At 44.5% G+C, this 15,438-nt stretch overlaps 1 protein-coding gene across 1 annotated transcript in view; it reads left to right on the top strand.

Annotated features, from left to right (window-relative positions):
* CASTOR1 (cytosolic arginine sensor for mTORC1 subunit 1) overlaps positions 1-15,438 on the top strand; it is a 106,723-nt gene that overhangs the window by 80,816 nt on the left and 10,469 nt on the right. The window contains exons 5-7 of the mRNA XM_082243362.1: positions 6,986-7,109; positions 8,041-8,154; positions 13,098-13,180. Of these exons, the coding sequence (XP_082099488.1) occupies positions 6,986-7,109; positions 8,041-8,154; positions 13,098-13,180 (321 nt within the window). The remainder of the gene's footprint in view (positions 1-6,985; positions 7,110-8,040; positions 8,155-13,097; positions 13,181-15,438) is intronic.

Here is a 15,438-nt window from a genome sequence, read left to right as displayed (position 1 = left end):
GGCCGCCGTGGACGTGTCACCCTGCTGAGTCTGCGTCCACGCGCCCAAAATGCTCAGATAGTGAGACTGATTCTTCCACATCTGCAACCGTGCACAAGAAGTCGCTGCTGAAAGCACTGATTGTGTCTGTGCTTGAGACCTTGAAGAAGGAGGCTGCAGCTGTGACTGAGGCGCAGATTTCCTTTGGCACACGTGTCACCCTACTGGGTCTGCGTCCACTCGCCCGGAATCCTTAGATAGTGAGAATGATTCCTCCACATCTGCAACCATGCACAAGAAGTCGCTGCTGAAAGCACTGATTGTGTCTGTGCATGAGAGCTTGAAGAAGGAGGCTGCAGCTGTGATGGAGGCGCAGGTTTCCTTTGGCACTCGCAAGCCATCCAGAGCGGCAAAGGTGTTCCCTTTCCCCGCTTATTTTTATAGAATTTTCGCTAAAGAGTGGGGGCGACCAAAGCGTCCCCTTGGGTTCCCTTAAGCGATTTACTAGGCGTTACCCCTATGAGGAGTCCCTTATTAAGGAGTGGACTGTTCCACAGGTGGTGGACCCTCCGGTTTTTCCAGATTGAACAAGGCAACCATGATTTAGCTTGAAGAGTCCCCGGCCTTTAAAGATCTGGCTGACAGGTGGAGGCTGGGGCCCGCAATATGTACACTCTGGCTGGTTCGGCACTGAGTCCAGTATTCACCATTGCCCTGGTGTCGAATACTCTGGACTGGGTTAAGCTTTTATGCCGTTACCTAGAAAAACTCCCCCCTGCCTTTGCTGAGCCAGTGGACCAGCTGGTCCAGGGGCTGCAGTTTATCTGTGATGCCTCTTTGGATGCGGCTCCCCTAGTGGCTCGGCTCTCTGTTTCGGCAGTGGTCTTTCGGCGTGTCTTTTGACTTAATGCTAGTCTGCGTATTAGACTTCTAAAAAGGCCTTGACTGATCTCCCCTTTCAAGGGGATCGCTTCTTAGGTGCTACCCTGGATGACATTAAAGGTCTCACAGGGGGAAAGTACTTTTCTTCCGCAGGCTACTAGGGGGAAAGAACCTCTTTGTAGACCTGAGCCCCCCTCCTCGGCTCATAAGAAGTTTTTTCATCCCTCAGGGTCGACTGACAAGTGCTTGAAGCCTCTTCTGGAGGATCCAAATAAACTTGGACTGGTAAGCTGAGAGCAGACTTCTCCATACCCGCGGACAAGGCTCCTTCAGCATGAAGGTACGCCATCACCCATATCAGGACTGGGGGGACGTCTTCGCTGGTTTCCTGGACCCTTGGACTTCCCTGGTACAAGACAAAAGGGTCCACAAAGGTATTCTGTCCGGCTACAAGATCGAGTTTTGCTCTTGTGCCCCAACAAGGTTATTTTCTTCCAACTTGCGCCTGTCCCCTGAAGGTCTGTTTGTGGCTGTACAAGACCTGTTGCTTCAAGGGGTGATTGTCCCGGTTCCTACTTCAGAACGTTTTCAGGGTTTTCACTCAAACCTGTTCACACTTCCCAGGAAGGAAGGCAAGGTGCGCTCAGTCCTGGACCTCAAGGCTTTGAACTACTTTGTGCGGGTGCAGAAGTTCAGAATAAAGTCCATTCCCTGCATCTGGGGGATTTTTTTGTCTTTATCGACATCAAGGATGCTTACCTTCACATTCCAATATGTGCCGGTCACCAGCCTTCCTCTGCTGTGGGAGAGGAGCATTATCGGTTTGTGGCGTTACCATTTGGTCTCGCCTCTGCTCCTCGGGTCTTCACAAAAGCATTAGCGTTCGTTATGTCTACAGGGGATCGCAGTACTGGGCTACTTGGACGATCTCCATCTTAGAGTGGAGTCACCTACTGCTCTGGTGAAAAACCTGGAAATCACCATACGAATGCTGAAGGAGTTTGGCTGGATTCTGAATTTTCAGAAGCCTGGTTTGGGTTCTGTCCACAAAGCAGGACTATCTGGGTCTGACTGTGGACTGTTAGCCAAAGTGCTCCTTCCTCTGCTTGAACTCCAGAAATTTCCGGCTGCAATTAATCTCCTGCTGTCCAGCAGATGGTCATCCCTCCAGACTTTCATGTGTGTGCTAGGCCTGATGGTGTCTACCTTTTTTGAGGCGGTTCCTTTTGCACAGTTCCATACAAGGTCCCTGCAAAGAGATTCAGTCTCTGGACAATCAGATCCGGCTGAGCCCGGGAACGAAGGAGTCCTTGATATGGTGGCTTTGTTCTCCAGGGCTTCAGCTGGGCATATCCTTCCTCCCCTTGTATTGGACAGTGGTCACCACAGATGCCAGTCTGTCCGGCTGGGGAGGCGCCCTCAGCAGGAATTCTGCTCAGGGGATCTGGACACTGGAAGAGTCCAGACTTCCGATCAATGTCTTTGAACTCTGAGCGATCAGACTGTGCCTGGACCATTGGACGGATCGTCTTCAGGGATGTCCAGTGCGCATTCAATTGGACAATGCCACGGCTGTGGCTTATGTCAATCAAGGGGGCACAAAAAGTGTTGTGGCGGCTCGGGAGGTAGCCGGCATTCTAAGGTGAGCAGAACGGTTCTTTCCAGCCCTCTTCCCCGTATACATTCCCGGGGTGGAAAAACTGGCAGGCGAATTACCTCAGTCAGCAGGCGTTGAATCAAGGGAAGTGGCCTCGTCATCTGGAGATGTTAAGTGTCTCCGGTGGGGCATCCCCGAGGTGAATCTGTTGGCATCTCGGCTCAACAGAAAGGTGCAGAGGTTTGTGGCTAGGTCACAGGATCCTCTGGCAGATGCCACAGACACGCTGGTGGCCCCGTTGGGTCAGTATCGTCTGATTTACGCCTTCCCTCCTCTCAAGCTTCTGCCAAAACCTTTTACGCAGGATCGAGGCAGAAGGGATTCCGGTCATCTAAGTGGCTCCGGACTAGCTTCGCTGGGCTTAGTACGCTGATCTGGTGTGGCTGGTCGCTGACGTTCCTTGGGACAGCAAATCCTTCCTGAGAGGAAGCTTCCAAGGATCAATCTTCCGTCCTACTTTACAGATGCTTTGACGGCCTGTCTGTTGAAAGCCAGATGCTGATGGATAGAGGTTTATCTGAGTCAGTGATTCCAACGCTGTTAAAAGCTAGGAAATCTACTTCTAAGGTGGTCTACCACAGTACGTTGTCTATTGTGAGTCTATTGGGGTTCCTTCTTGATGGCTCAGATTTTGATCTTCCTTCATTGGGGGGGGGGGGGGGGGGTGGTTGAACAAAAACTGACCTTGAGTACTATCAAGGGCCAGGTGTCGGCCTTGGTGGTCTTCTTCCAACGACCCTTGGCCAAATACTCCCTGGTACATACCCTTTCTTCAGGGTGTCTGATATTTGGTTCCTCCAGTGTGGTCTTCGTTGCCACCTTGGGACCTCAATTCGGTGCTTTCGGTCCTCCAGAAGCCTCCTTTTGAGAATCTTCGGGAGATTCTCTTGCTTACGCTGTCTCAGAAGGTGGTATTTTTGATGGCTATCACCTCTGTGCGCAGGGTGTTGGAATTGGCAGCGTTATTCTGTCGTTCACCATCCTTGGTAAATCACAGGGATAAGGTGACTCTTCGCCCCTGTCCATCATTCCTCCCAAAGGTGGTCTCTGCTTTTCATTTGAATAAAGACCTGTTGCCTTCCCTGTGTCCCAGGCTGAAACATCCAAAGGAAATTGCATTGCAGGCCTTGGATGTTGTTCAGGCAGTTAGGGTGTACCTAACAGCTACGGAGACTTTTAGGAAATCAGACTCACTATTTGTGCTTACGGATTGGCCTCGGAAAGGGTTGTCCGCTTCCTCTGCCACCATTTCCAGATGGATCAGACAGATGGTGATCCAGGCCTATTCCTTCAGGGGTCAGGTTCCTCTTTTTCCTGTCAAGGCTCACTCTACCCGGTAGCTCAGTGCCTCCTGGGCCTTCTTGTTTGCAAGGTGGCCACCTGGTCGTCGGTGCACACTTCACAAATTTCTGTAAAGTAGATGTGTTGGCATCTCGGATTCTTCTTTTGGCCGCAAGGTTTTGCAGGCTGCTGTTTAGAGGACTTAAAGAGGTTGTAAACCTCAGAATTAAAAAAAAAAACGAACACCTGAAAGAAAAACACATAATGAGCTAGTGTGCTTCGCATACTAGCTTATTATGAAATGCCTAAGAACGAAGCCGCGAAGTGCTGACTGCTCACCTCTCTCATGGGTGACATGTTGTGTCATCCTTCTTCCGGGTTTGCGGCATCCGGCCATCTGATTGGCTGGAGCCGCGATGACGTCACTCCCGCGCATGTGCGGGAGCCGACGGTCACGGGACGGGGCTCTGAAGGAACGGCACAAGCGGCCGTTCCTTCAGAGCGCATGCGCCAGTGATGTCACTGGCTGCATGCAAAGTAAATGGCTGCATGCAAAGTAAATATCTCCTAAACGGTACATGTTTAGGAGATATTTACAGTACCTCCTCTGCAACTTGTACCTATAAATAATAGGTACAAGTTGCAGAGGAGGGTTTACTTCCTCTTTAATCCTCTTTGAGGGTGTATTGTTTTTTTTCAGGTGGGCTCCAGTTGTTTTGGGTGAGCACCTGTTGCCTGGTTGGCTACTGCTTAGCCTGGGGAAATTCTATTTCTGTTCCCACCTTTCATGTTTAACACAGCTTTGGGACGTTCCACTGGTTATGAAGATCAGCAGCTGTGTCCGTCAATGAACGAAAGAGAAAATGGGTTTTTTGACTTGCCATAAAATCTATTTCTCTGATGTTCTTTGACACAGCACCCACCCCTCTGTGGAGTTGTAATTCTTCTGACACTGCTTGTAAAAACTGAGTACTTATAGCAGGGAGAGGGAGTATACCCCCCGGGACTGCCCATAGGTGTAGCCGGATTATTTTTAGGTCTAGTGTCCTACTCCTGTAGGGGGCAGTATTACCCAATGGTTCAAGGAATACAGGCGTTGTGTGAAGTGCCAAGTAAACACTAGTGCTTCCATCAATGAGGCCCACAGTTTACATATATAGTTCAGACTGTTAAAAACAGTAGAAGCTGTACAATCCAGCAAGAAAAAAAGTACATATTTTATAGGCTAGAGCAGCATCCTTTAACATTTAGTACTCCTCAGCAGAGGTCACTTATTTTGCACATAACTAATAAATGACTGTTCTTGGGGTTATCACTTTGTGTTCAATTAAATTAATAAAAAAAACTATCACTGCAGTTTTAGCTACTCTTCTACACTGCATCCATTCAGACACAAGAGGGCAGTATACTAATTGAATAGGATATGCATAGCAGTGTTTACATATGTACAGCTTGTGCACATTACTTTTTCCTACAAATTGTTCACTTAGATCTTGAGAAGGTTGCTTTTGTAATATCTGTGAAACATATTATATAAAATACTCATGACCTTCATCAGGACACAATATGGCTAAATGAGTACAATATGTGCATAAAGAGATAAGACACTTGTCTAAAGCAGAACTCTGGCACAGCAGAACTCCCCCTTTGCCATTCATAGAACGCTATGTTGTCTGTGAATGGTTTAGAGCAGTGGTCCTCAACTCCGGTCCTTAGGGCCCACTAACAGGCCAGATTTTAAGTATTACCTTGGGGAGATGCAGACTAGAGTACTGCAATCACTGAGCAGCAAATTATATCTCCTGGGATGTAATTCAGTTATCTTGCAAACCTGGCCTGTTAGTGGGCCTTGAGGACCGGAGTTGAGGACCACTGGTTTAGAGTACACGTGTTCTGTGAATGGCCAAGGGGAGGAAGAGGAGGACAGATAAAAACTAGTGCTTCGATGTATGAGGTTTCATATCTAAATCCAACTGGTAGTACAGCAGGAGCTGTACAATCCAACATAAAGAAAAGTATAGGTTTTACAGTACACAGCAGCACTCTGCACACCTAAGCACGGGGTGGCACATAGCTAATAAAAATGTATTTTCCTGGAGTTATCACCTATCCATTGTGGGTTATGGGTGAGTACATTTACGGTAATTAAACTAATCTTACTATACAAGATCTTTTTATATCCTATGGCACTCCCCTATATACCTCTTTTATGAAATATTTTAAAATGATGGGACTTTCTCTTCAAGCCCTTTGTGTGGGGCAACAGTAAGCAAAAGTTCAAATGGCAAATACTGAAGAATCCATCCACTTTTAGAGGTACTGCATTACCAGATTTGAATCTTTGCTATATTGCAGCCCAACTGTCTGACTTTTATTATATTGACAGATCAGATGGCTTATGAGTTCATATTCAAATAAGCAAACAAAATTGGGCATAGAAATACCCTTTATGCACTACCCTATGGGGCACAAAAGAGACCTCCATTACTGTAGAATCTGCCAGGAGTCCTTTCCATTATATGCCCATTTAGTATATTACCATGCTTAAATTATGGTCATCGCCGCTACCTAAATGTACCCCACTCTGATTTATGAAGTCTGCCAGAACTGCTTACAGTGCCTGAATGTAATCTTTGGGCCTCTAAATATTTCTTAAATGATATGGTCAAGAAAGGAGGGATTAAAACTTTTCAACAATTGTCACATAATAAATGTTTTATGTGTCATGTGCTTTTGTTGTCTATTAACATAACATAATAACTTTTTTACGTGAAAAACTGTCAATTGTGTTTTAGATAATCTTCTCCTAATGTAGGACTGAACTGAAGCTATTCAAACACGAGGGCAGTATACTAGTATTTTTTTAATGCTTGGGCATGGTTTTCATGCAATATGCATGACAACGTTTACATACGTACAGCTGGTGCACATTACCCTTTTTCCTAAAAATTCTGGGGAAAAGAGTAATGTGCACCAGCTGTACGTATGTAAACGCTACGTATACATTCACTTAGTTCCTCAGAAGGTTGCTTTTGTAATATATGTAAAACTCAATATACTCACGCCCTTCATCAGGACACAATATGGCTAATTTGGCACTACATGTGCATAAAGGAATGAGGCTTTGTTCTAAACTGTGCAGAATTTCCTGGCTCTGCAGTGACCAATATGTTTTTTCCTTTTTAGCATGTGATCTTACAGTGCATCCTGTGCAAAGTCCAGGGAACAAGTTTTGTATCCTCACCCTGGACCGTGACACCCTGCCATCCATCTCCACCATTCTCTTGGATGTCCTCTTCTACTCTCATATGTGAGTAAACAGTGACAATTCTGCCATTCCAATTGAAGTACCAGTGATCCTAAAATGATATATAAAGAACATGCAATTACTATATACTTGTGAGGAAATGTTCTCTTTGTGGCACTACACTAATTTATATTTATATGTTCTTTACACTGCCATTAGCTGCCCTAGTGACCAGTTTAAAAAAAAAAAAAGAAAACGGACTGGACTTGTTCATTAAGGATGAGAGCAATGTGCATTCTGGTAATCCAGAACAACCAGTGGGCAGCCTTTTCTTTTTCATCTCAAAATCCAAATGTAGTTGCTATAGCTATCTGCTTGTTGCACATCATTGCTGTGTTCATAGCTGTAAAAAACATTGCGGCTGATCGTTCTAATGTACTGACATAGTAGTAGAATCGACAAGTTCTAAGCTAGTGGCACACTTGTCGTTTCAATTGATACACTTCAAACAGAAAACAATAACCCTGGAAAAAGCGTGCTAAATTGACGTCAGTCATCACCTTTAATGCAGATGTGTAGAACTGATTTACTTTAGGGTAAAGTTTTGGGACAGAATAAAAAGTAAAATGTAAATCAAAATGTCATACATCTTTCCCTGCCATAAAAATACTGTAACACATGACTTTATCGGAGCACATTTATGCATGTAAACATGTCAGTTAGTAGTTTTTTCTTTTTACTAATCTGCCCTTTTAATTTATTTCCTTTATATGTTTGAGGTCAAACATGGCTTACATATGTGATCAGATTTTGTTTGCTGCTGATAACCCTGTTATCTATGAAAGGAAGCCCAAAGGTGTTGAGCATAGCAGGAAGTCATTGGCACTTATTGGATTAGGAGTGAGAATAGACTCTTGTACATTTCTTGTATTGGTCTTTGTGGTTTCTATAACATAACGTGGTTATCCTCAGCTTTGTGTCATTTTATTTCCAGATCTTGGCACAATTCACCTGTAACTACACATGACTCAGAGTCGTTTCATTTCTTTGCCTTCTCCTTGATCGACGGTTATATATCCATTGTTATGGATACAGAGACAAAGAAGAAGTATGTATGAATTATTGCATGATTAAAGATTGTGCTATAAATGAATACAGAAATTGTAGAAGAACTTAGAATATTCATTTGGTTTTATCATCTACAGTGTCGCTGTACAAAATGATCGGTCAAGGTAACACATAAGACACTGCAAAAAGCGAGCTTGCACACTTGTAAGATGATCCTGTAAGCAGGTTACAGTTGCCTATTATCCTCTGTTTCTCTGGTGCCCCTTGCCTGGCAGAGGAGTGTAAAAGCAAGCAGAATGCTGCCTGCAAGAAGTGTACTGTAAATGAGTAGAGGTAGCCAACTTACCCAGGCAGGCCACACAGGGAGATTTACTAAAACTGGAGAGCTCAGAATCTGGTGCAGCTGGGCCTGTTTCGCATACCTGGTCAGAGGCCAAGATGCTGAGAGGGCTTCCCTTGCGGCTGAGTGCAGGGCACCCCTGAAGGTGGTGACAGGGAGTGCTATTCTCAAAGAAGCAGGGGTTGCCAGCTGCGATAGGCTGAGTAATGAGATGTCTGCTAGATGGCGGCTGGATGAGCAAGATGCACTGCTGGCATGAGTCCCTCAGATGTATCAAGTGAGAATTGGCTGAAGGGAGAGCCAGGCCAGTATTCATACAGGGAGTATCAGCCAGGGATAAGGCAGCAAGCAAGGCCAGGAGTAAGCCTGGGTCATACACTGATAATAAGGCAGCAGAGGAGTCCAGAAAAGCAAGCCAGGGGTCATACATGGGTACAGCAGAAAGGCGCAGAGTCAATGGAAAAAAACGAGGACCAAAGCCGGGAATGGAGACAAGACCGGTCAAAGGCAATCCGGGTCGGTAAAAGGAAATCCAATAGTATCAAGAACAGGAACACACAGGGGAGCTGAAGATTATCCAGCAACTAGTGACTCGTGCTTCTGGCTTTAAATAGGCCACTGAGTGCCAGAATTTGTCACGTATTGCGTGTGCCTTAGCACATGAATCCTCGCTGCCGTTCGTACCAGTCTGTGCATGCATATTAGCATTAGCGACTTTCTTTGTGCCAATCCACGATTCTGCTGGGCATTAGTAGATGTGCCAGTTCTTCTGCGGGCTGGTCTCTGACAGCCTGGTAGCTAAATCAGCTTCTAACTTCAGCTTGTTCAATAAAGTTTGACAAAAAAACCTGGAAGATGATTGGTTTCTATGCAGAGCTGCACCAGATTTTGCATGCTCCAGTTTTAGTAAATATTTTATTATATCGTTTCATGTGACAACACTGAAGAAATTACACTTTGCTACAATGTAAAGTAGTGAGTGTACAGCTTGTATAACAGTGTAAATTTGCTGTTCCCTCAAAATAACTCAACACACATCCACGAATGTCTAAACCGCTGGCAACAAAAGTGAGTACACCCCTAAGTGAAAATTTCCAAATTGGGCCCAATTAGCCATTTTCCCTCCCCAGTGTCATGTGACTCGTTAGTGTTCACAAGGTCTCGGGTATGAATGGGGAGCAGGTGTGTTCAATTTGGTGTTCCTTCTCTCTCACTCATTCTAGTCACTGGAAGTTCAACATGGCACCTCATGGCAAAGCACTCTGAGGATCTGAAAAAAAGACTTGTTGCCCTACATAAAGATGGCCTAGGCTATAAGATGTCCAAGACCCTGAAACTGAGCTGCAGCACGATGGCCAAGACCATACAGCGGTTTAACAGGACAGGTTCCACTCAGAACAGGCCTCGCCATGGTTGACCGAAGAAGTTGGGTGCACATGCTCAGCATCATATCCAGAGGATGTCTTTGGGAAATAGACATATGAGTGCTGCCAGCATTGCTGCAGGGGTTAAGGGGGTGGGGGGGGTGGTCAGTCTGTCAGTGCTCAGACCATACACTGCATCAAATTGGTCTGCGTGGCTGTTGTACCAGAAGGAAGCCTCTTCTAAAGCTGATGCACAAGCAAGCCTTCAAACAGTTTGCCGAAGACAAGCAGACTGAGGACATGTGTTACTGGAACCACGTCCTGTGATTCTGATGAAACCAAGAAAAACCTATTTGGTTCAGATGGTGTCAAGCGTGTGTGGCGGCAACCAGGTGAGCAGTACAAAGACAAGTGTGTCTTGCCTACAGTCAAGCATGGTGGTGGGAGTGTCATGGTCTGCGGCTGCATGAGTGCTGCCAGAACTTGGGCGCTACAGTTCATTGAGGGAACCATGAATGCCAACATGTACTGTAACATACTGAAGCAGAGCATGACCCCCCCCCCCCCTTCCTTCAGAGACAGGGCCGTAGGGCAGTATTCTAACATAACGATCCCAAACACACCTTCAAAACAACCACTGCCTTGCTAAGGAAGCTGAGGGTAAAGGTGATGGACTGGCCAAGCATGTGTCCTGACCTAAACCCTATTGAGAATCTGTGGGGCATCCTCAAACTGAAGGTGGAGGAGCGCAATGTCTCCAACATCCACCAGCTTCGTAATGTCGTCATGGAGGAGTGGAAGAGGACTCCAGTGGCAACCTGTGAAGCTCTTGTGAACTCCATGCCCAAGAGGGTTAAGGCAGTGCTGGAAAATAATGGTGGCCACACAAAATATTGACACTTTGGGCCCAATTTGGACATTTTCACTTAGGGGTGTACTCAGTTTTGTTGCCAGCAGTTTAGACATTAATGGCTGTGTGCTGAGCAGATTTACACTGTTATACAAGCTGTACACTCACTATTTTACAAGTGTCATTTCTTCAGTGTTGTCACATGAAAAGATAAAATAAAATGTTTACAAAAATGTGAGGGGTGTAGGCACTTTTGTGAGATACTGTGTGTATGTATGTATGTATATATAATATATATAATGTGTGTGTGTGTGTGTGTGTGTGTGTGTATGTATATATATATATATATATATATATATATATATATATATATATATGACGCACTTATGTATACATGTGTATGTACAGTGCTTTTGCCACATTTCAGGCTTCAAACATAAAGATATAAAACTGTAATTTTTTGTGAAGAATCAACCACAAGTGGGACACAATCATGAAGTGGAATGAAATTTATTGGTTATTTCAAACTTCGTTAACAAATAAAAAACTGAAAAATTTGGCGTGCAAAATTATTCAGCCCCTTTACTTTCAGTGCAGCAAACTCTCTCCAGAAGTTCAGTGAGGATCTTTGAATGATCCAATGTTGACCTAAATGACTAATGATGATAAATAGAATCCACCTGTGTGTAATCAAGTCTCCGTATAAATGCACCTGCACTGTGATAGTCTCAGAGGTCTGTTTAAAGCGCAGAGAGCATCATGAAGAACAAGGAACACACCAGGCAGGTCCGAGATACTGTTGTGGAGAAGTTTAAAGCCAGATTTGGATACAAAAAGATTTCCCAAGCTTTAAATATCCCAAGGAGCACTGTGCAAGCGATAATATTGAAATGGAAGGAGTATCAGACCACTGCAAATCTACGAAGACCTGGCCGTCCCTCTAAACTTTCAGCTCATACAAGGAGAAGACTGATCAGAGATGCAGCCAAGAGGCCCATGATCACTCTGGATGAACTGCAGAGATCTACAGCTGAGGTGGGAGACTCTGTCCATAGGACAACAATCAGTCATATACTACACAAATCTGGCCTTTATGGAAGAGTGGCAAGAAGAAAGCCATTTCTTAAAGCTATCCATAAAGTGTCATTTAAAGTTTGCCACAAGCCACCTGGGAGACACACCAAACACGTGGAAGAAGGTGCTCTGGTCAGATGAAACCAAAATCAAAGTTTTGGCAACAATGCAAAACGTTATGTTTGGCGTAAAAGCAACACAGCTCATCACCCTGAACACACCATCCTCACTGTCAAACATGGTGGTGGCAGCATCATGGTTTGGGCCTGCTTTTCTTCAGCAGGGACAGGGAAGATGGTTAAAATTTGATGGGAAGATGGATGGAGCCAAATACAGGACCATTCTGGAAGAAAACCTGATGGAGTCTGCAAAAGACCTGAGACTGGGACGGAGATTTGTCTTCCAACAAGACAATGATCCAAAACATAAAGCAAAATCTACAATGGAATGGTTCACAAATAGACATATCCAGGTGTTAGAATGGCCAAGTCAAAGTCTAGACCTGAATCCAATCGAGAATCTGTGGAAAGAACTGAAAACTGCTGTTCACAAACGCTCTTCATCCATCCTCACTGAGCTTGAGCTGTTTTGCAAGGAGGAATGGGCAAAAATTTCAGTCTCTCGATGTGCAAAACTTATAGAAACATACCCCAAGCGACCTACAGCTATAATCGCACCAAAAGGTGGCGCTAGAAAGTATTAACTTAAGGGGGCTGAATAATTTTGCATGCCCAATTTTTCAGATTTTTATTTGTTAACAAAGTTTGAAATATCCAATAAATTTCGTTCCACTTTATGATTGTGTCCCACTTGTTGTTTCTTCACAAAAAATTAGTTTTATATCTTTGAAGCCTGAAATGTGGCAAAAGGTCAAAGTTCAAGGGGGCTGAATACTTTCGCAAAGCACTTTATATATTGTAGTTGACAAGTGGTAAAACTGTTGTTAAATGGTAATTGTACTGTCTGCCCTTATGTTGCAAAGTGCTGTGTAAATTATGGGCGCTATATAAATCCTGTATAATAATAATAATTATATGCTTTGCTTTTTTTTTTTTTAGAAGACAATTTGGGGATTTGTGTGTGTTGGATTTTGATTTCTATTAAGAATATTACATAAAGTAAGATTTCATCATTTTTTAATTTTGTCTAGGAAGTTTTTTTGTAGATTTGACAGCAACTCATGTTGCTTAAGTTGTAGTCAAGTGTCGGGACATTTGCTGCATGCATAATGTGTGCATCCCATCTGTGCAAAAGGGTCACAAGGTCAGAAAGTTGAAACTTGATCTCACGGAGAATTGAGTTGAAAGGATGTAAGTAACATTTCTGACGTCAGTATCTTTGGCAACTTCCCTCAGGTTCCCTGCTGACCTACTTTTAACAAGTTCCTCTGGAGAGCTATGGCGAATGGTGAGAATTGGTGGGCAGCCTTTGGGTTTTGGTGAGTTTTGTTTTTATTACCGTTTACAGTAACACGTGTACATGCAAAGAATGGTGCAGAGGAAATGTTTATAAAACCTGCATAAGAACCAAAATTCAAGTGACTTCAACTGTTCTCCGAAATATGTTTGTTTGATAAAGGGCTTTTGCACACAGTCATATTTAAAAGCCTAACTTCAGGGTTTATTTAACTTTAAATAGTTTGCTTGAACCAAGCTGGTCCAAAAAACGATTTCCTTCACTAACACACGTGCCTGCTGTCAGTGCTGTATGAACTTTATGTAGCCTCTGCTACATACAGTATACATCGCTGTGTTCCAGCAGAGGCATAGGAACGTCTGATCCACCCCACCCCTACAAAATCGAGTCAGCTGCTCAGCCATTCACGTGGAGCTTTGTGTTTTTATGAATGTATACATGGCTTCCAGTGATTGGCTGAGGTGAAGATCGTGATTTCATCCACCTGCCTCTCCACCTCAGGAACCCTTGCATTCATTCATAAAAATACAAAGTTTCCTGTGAAAGGCTGAACAGCGTTCAGCCTATTTTGATTTTGTTTCATGAAGGGGATGTGAATTCTTCATACCGCTGACGCAATACATTGCTGAATACTGTATGTAGCTGACGCTACATACTGTACAATTGCCACTATACATTGCTGTATTCTTTATAGGTGATGCTCTATGCCAGGGATCTCCAAACTATGGCCCTCCAGCTATTGCTGAAAACTACACATCCCATGAGGCATTGTAAAACTCTGACATTCACAGACATGACTAGGCATGATGGGAGTAGTTCCTGAACAACTGGAGGGCCATAGTTTGGAGACCCATGCTCTATACTGTACTATTGCTGCAATGCATTGCTATGTACTGTATGTAGCTTATGCTGTATTCAGGTTATACAGCACTTACAGTGGGCACATATAATAGTTATGGAAATAGTTTGTTTGGACCAGCTCAGTTCCAAAAAAAAAACTATTTACGTTTAAATGAAATCTGGAATTAGGCTTTAAAGTGGTTCTGAATGCTTAAAGTGGAGTTCCACCCTAATTTTATACTTACCTCCATCTTCTCGCCCTGGGTCACCTGAAAAAGAAATGGATAATCGCATTTTTTTTTTTTTTTTTTTACTTACCTCGTAGCGAAGAAAATATACTTACCTTACTTCCTTCTTCCTCCTTCCTCGGCCGCGGCCCGTCGTCACTTCCTGGCTCTGCAATGATTCCTGGGAGCTGAACGTCATCGCTCCTAGGAATCATTGCGCCTTCACCGGCCCCGACGTCAGTTCCGGGGCGCGCGCATCATCCCCTTCTAAACAGCTTCTGGGCATGCCCAGAAGCTGTGGAGGGATGACGCGCGCGCACCGGAAGTGACGGCGGGGCCGGCGCAGGGCATCGAGGAACCGAAGAAGGCGGAAGAAGACGCCGAAGAGGATCTCGCTGGCTTCAAGCTGCCCACATCTGAGATGGCAGCGCTGGACAAGACGTTTTCAAGGTAAGTATTTGTCCTAACAGGTAAGTGCAACCCGGGACAGATCAGAGGCTAGCCATTGTGGAATGCACTAGCCCTGACTGTCCCGGGGGTATTTTTAAAAAAAAAAATTCCAGGGTGGAACTCCGCTTTAAGGTTGTGTTTTTTTTTTTTTTACCTTGATGCATTCTATGCATTAAGCTTAAAAAAACTTCACTGCCGCAGAATCCCTATCAGCCCTCCCTTATACTTACCTAAGCCCGATCTCGATCCAGCAATGTGTACAAGAGCAGCGGCTCTCCTGGCTTGGTCCCTCTTTACTGGGCAGATTTCTAGCAGTGTGCCCATAGAAAAAAAACTGCTTTTTATGGGGCACTTTCCAAAGAGGAGAAGTCAGGAGTACCGGCAGGAGACCATAGAAGAGGAGGATCAGGGCTGCTCTGTGCAAAATCATCACTGCACAAAATTGAGTTGGGCTGAGTACTGCTCAGCCATTCACAGGAACCTATACATTTTTTAAATGCATGCAAGGCTTCTTTGGATTGCCTGAGGTAGAGAGACGTGTAGATGACTGCTGGAACACTGCCTCATCCAATCAGAGGAAGTTTTGTATTCATTCATAAAATAAAAGGCTTCCTGTGAATGGCTGGAGAAGTTCCCATCCTACTGCCAGAACACAGCCACAAACATGTCATACAGAGCTGACACATGTTTAATGAAGGAAATAGTTTGCTTGCACCGGTTTAGATCAAACAAACTATTTAAAATTGAGCTAAACCCCCCTATC

The sequence above is a fragment of the Pelophylax lessonae genome (assembly GCF_965119305.1).
Source record: "Pelophylax lessonae genome assembly, chromosome: 1".
NCBI lineage: Eukaryota > Metazoa > Chordata > Amphibia > Anura > Ranidae > Pelophylax > Pelophylax lessonae.
This window is presented reverse-complemented; position numbering and strand designations above follow the sequence as displayed.